At 58.9% G+C, this 4,231-nt stretch overlaps 1 protein-coding gene across 1 annotated transcript in view; it reads left to right on the top strand.

The window, feature by feature from the left end:
• TTC28 (tetratricopeptide repeat domain 28) overlaps positions 1-4,231 on the top strand; it is a 582,431-nt gene that overhangs the window by 566,660 nt on the left and 11,540 nt on the right. Inside the window, exons 19-20 of the mRNA XM_010828858.1 lie at positions 1,251-1,375; positions 4,007-4,217. Coding sequence (XP_010827160.1) covers positions 1,251-1,375; positions 4,007-4,217 — 336 coding nt within the window. The remainder of the gene's footprint in view (positions 1-1,250; positions 1,376-4,006; positions 4,218-4,231) is intronic.

Below are 4,231 nucleotides of genomic sequence, written 5' to 3'. Positions count from 1 at the left end.
CCCCTGGCTGAGACTCTGGCCTGCTGCCAAGTCAGCCCTGACTCCGCTGGTAGGAATTTGAGCAGGGAGCAGCAGGAGAGCTCGCTGTCCAAGTGTGTCGAGTGGGTGGGGGGGGCCCCATTTACAGCCTTCCTGTGACCCCCAGACTGTAGGAAGGAGCGGTCAGTGTTGTAGAAAGACCTGAGGTTTGGTTGTCAGGGGACTTGGGTTCAGTCCCGCTCCATCAGGCTCTGTGACCTGAGCTGCATCGTAGCTGTCAAAGTCGCTCCATTGTATCTGACTCTTTGCAACCCCATGGACGATACAGTCCATGGAAAATCCAGGCCAGAATACTGGAATGGGTAGCCTTTCCCTTCTCAGGGGATCTTCCCGACCCAGGGATTGAACCCAGGTCTCCCGCATTGCAGGTGGATTCTTTACCAGCTGAGCCTCAATCCTACCCATGCTGCAGTGATTCCTAAAACAGGAACACCAAAAATATTGTTCTCAAACATTTACACTTTATTGTTTTAATGGCAAAAAATACACCATTCATTTATGTTTAAAAATAGCCCCTATAAGGTCCCACAGAATATTGCAGGGTTTGTGGGGACCCAGCCCTGTGCTTGGCCGTAGTCCTGACTGGACCCCTTCCCAAACTTGTCAGGGTGCTCGTGGAAGTGGTGTTTGGTCACAGCTTAGTTTCAGTGACAGCAGAAAAGCCAACTTTGTTTTGGGGGAAATGGTGTTTAATGATGCTGCCATCAGCCTTAAAAACAGCCTTGGTGCATTCATTCTTAGAAGCCCTTCCCCCCGTTACTCGGGGCAGGAGCTAGAGCTCCTAGAGCTGCTCTGCGGTGCCTCCCCCAGGCCCAGGCCCCACTCACAGAAGTGGGTGCTGGGGAAGCAGGAGGAGGGCGGACGTGTGGCTCCCCCCAGCCCAGGGGGGAGCTTGTCTGGGGGAGAACCGCCTCCTGTCCCCTCCTCTGATAACTTGAGGAGTCGAGCACACCGCTCCTCCATTCCAGCAGACACCAGTGAATTTCAGGGAAAAAAGGGCAGCACAGCAGGAGCGCAAAGGCACCTTCCTGAGCAGCTTGCCCAGCAGACAGCGTCGCTTCTTAAAGCGGAGGTGGGGTGTGTCAAGCTACCCGTGCGCGTAGCTGCCCCGGTCCAGCCCCTGGAGCAGCTATCCTGGGAAGGCCCTGCTCTGTCTGCGTACAAGCTGGGCTGGGGAGGGACCGCCCTGAGGTGCTTCCGTGTCCTCACAGGGTTCATGCTTATCGGCAGCGATGTGAAGCTCAACAGTCCCTCTTCGCTCATCGGTCAGGCCCTCACCGAGATCCTCCAGCACCCGGAGCGCGCACGGGACGCCCTGCGCGTGCTGCTGCACCTGGTAAGGGGCGCGGGACCCTCGGGGAAGCGGCTGCGGTGCTCGAGCAGCAGTAAGGCTGGGGGTCCCGCGGCAACGGGGGCAGGGGGTGAGCAGATGGAGGGGACTTCGTCCCCGATGTCTGTGGATCAAGTCACTTGGTCCTAGCGGTGGGCATGGTGGGTGGTCACCTATGGCTCACCATCCTCGCCCAGACCCTGGAGGGGCGGCCGAGTGGGATTCTGAAGTAAGGCCTGACCACAGCCACTTCCAGTCATGTGGCTTTATGCAAATGACCTTGCTCTCTGAGCCTCAGCTGTGAGTGGAAGCGGATAAAAATGTACCTTTTCAAGGTTACCTTGAGGGCTAGAGAAAAGGTGAGTAGCTGGCACCCAACAGGGTCCCCATAGCTGAGAGCTGGTATAATTAGAGGATACTGGCCTCTCCCTAAAGTCAGCTGGAAGAGCTCAAGTCTGACCCTGCTCTTGGCGACAACACAGTCAGAGTCCCCAAGCCATTGTCTACAGAACTGAAAGGTTGCAAACCAAGCCAGGAGTAACATGAAACTTGTTCCACCTTTTCATCTTGATAACCTAGAGGCAGTTTCAAATAATTTAGAATTCTTAGCCTCCTTGGAATTCTGCCAGAAAGACCAGGCGCTGTCCAGCACCCGGCAGCAACCTACACTGCAGCCGTCGTTATTGTTTAGTCGCTCGGTTGTGTCCGACTTTGCGACCCCATGGACTGTAGCCTCCCGGCTCCTCTGTCCATGGGGCTGCTCAGGCATGGGTTGCTATTTCCTCCTCCAGCAGGTCGTCCCGACCCAGGGGTGGCAGGCGGATTCTTTACCAGTGAGCCACCAGGGAAGTCCCCACCACATCCACGCTCATTGCAAATCCAAGGCCCACACTCCCCCATGGGCACCTGGCAGCTCAGAGGTGCTGAGGAGGGGAGAACTGGCGAAGGCTTCTCCTGGGGTCCTGGAGTGGACACGGCCTTGGCCAGGGGGCATGGCCCAGGGGCCTGGGCAGGCTCCAGTGACGGGTCAGCCACAGACTCTTCTTACTCAGGTCTGTCTGAAGGTTTTCTCCGACTTTAAAGAAGTCAGTATGTGAACAAAACTGCTGGAGGCTGACCTCTGTCCCTTGTGCTGCTAGGGACAGTCTGCTAGGTAGGTAGGGCAGGACTGGTGAATTCGACCTACGGGCCTTGTGTCTCGGGCCGGACACAAGGAAGCACCCCCAACCCACTGGGTAGATGCATTCAAAAGCTTTGAGAATGTGGGGGAGACCTTCTACAAAGGTCTCTTCTTTTAACCTGTGCCTGCAAGCTGAACTTAAAGTTGCTCAGCACCAGGACACGGGCAGGCGGCACCCCCCTTCCTGCTGTAGGTGTTGGCACTGCCTCCCAGGGCCAGAATCCAGCCTCAGGGCCCCTCAAGTTCATCCAGGATTCTCACCTCTTTCTCGGCTTCATCTTTGGGGATGAGTGTAGGGCCCATGGGTCGAATTCACCAGTCCTTCCCTACCAACCCAGCAGACAGTGTCTCCAGGGCCTGCCCAGCACAAGGGACAGCAGCTGGCTGCCCGTCTGTCCTGCCCGGGAACTCACGTTTCCTCCTACCTGTGATGTCAGCCGCCAGCGCCCCGCGGTTTTTCCTTTTTGGCTGTACCTTGCGGCACGCGTCACTTCCTGATGAGGGACTGAACCCCTGCCCCTGCGGGGGGAGTGCAGAGCCCTAACTACAGGGAATTCCCTATAGTTTGGACTTGTGAATCACAATTGTACAGTTCCTAAAAGTAGGTTTACCTGACAAAGGGTTTTGTTTTTAAACCTTGGATACACTCAGGGTGCCTCCAGACGCGATGCTGTCTATTCTTCTCTTACTTTGTTGTGCTGCGCAGCTCGTGGGAGCCCAGTGCCCTCACAGGGGTTGAACCTGGGCCCAAGGCAGTGGGAGCACAGAGTCCTGACGACGGGGCAGCCGGGGAATCCCCCAGCACCTGCGGGTTGTACTCTGGGGGTGTCCTGGACAGTGCTCTGTCCCCGCCAGGGGAGCGCAGGGCAGGGGACATCTTAGGACCAACTGATGCTTCCCTCGGAGTCAAGGGGCCAAGGGAAGGTATGTGGCTGCTGCAGGCGCCGTGGAGGCTCCTGGAGAACTGAGGGGCTGGTTGTTACCTGGTGGGCCCGGAACGTGCGGGACAAGGTCCAGAGGCCAGTGCCGCAGGCAGAGGAGTCGGAGGCCTGGGGGACACAGGCCCAGTGAGGGCACTTCCTCGTGTGTGTGCGGGGTCCTGAAGGCCTGAGGGCTCATCCTGGTGACGGGCAGTCAGCCTGCAGGGTTTGGGGCAGGCCCCGGGCAGGAGATGGGTTTCCAGACAGATCTCACATGTGCATGGAGGCGCCCAGAGCCCGGAGCCACGTTAGGGAAGGGCCAGGACTCTTCGGAACCCCCAGCCCTCGCTGGCTCTCGAGAGTGGTGGTCCCTCCCTTGCGGGGTGCTGGCTGCTGCTGTGTGGCCCTCAGGCCTGGGTGTGGCCGTGAGCCCCACACCGCTCCCCACACTGGCTGTGTGTTCCTCCGAAGCCACCTGGAGAGAAACCAGGGTCCCCACCCCTGCCCAGAGCAGCGCCTCACCCTCTTCCCCCGCAGGTGGAGAAGTCGCTGCAGCGCATTCAGAACGGGCAGCGCAACGCCATGTACACGTCCCAGCAGAGCGTGGAGAACAAAGTGGGTGGCATCCCTGGCTGGCAGGCCCTCCTCACCGCTGTGGGCTTCCGGCTGGACCCCCCGGCCAGCGGCCTGGCAGCGGCCGTCTTCTTCCCAACCTCCGACCCGGGCGACCGGCTCCAGCAGTGCAGCAGCACCGTCCAGTCC

This window comes from Bison bison, unplaced genomic scaffold (assembly GCF_000754665.1).
Source record: "Bison bison bison isolate TAMUID 2011002044 unplaced genomic scaffold, Bison_UMD1.0 scf7180017864495, whole genome shotgun sequence".
Taxonomy (NCBI): Eukaryota; Metazoa; Chordata; class Mammalia; order Artiodactyla; family Bovidae; genus Bison; species Bison bison.
Note: the sequence above shows the minus strand (reverse complement) of the source record. Positions and strands in the feature narration are given on the sequence as shown.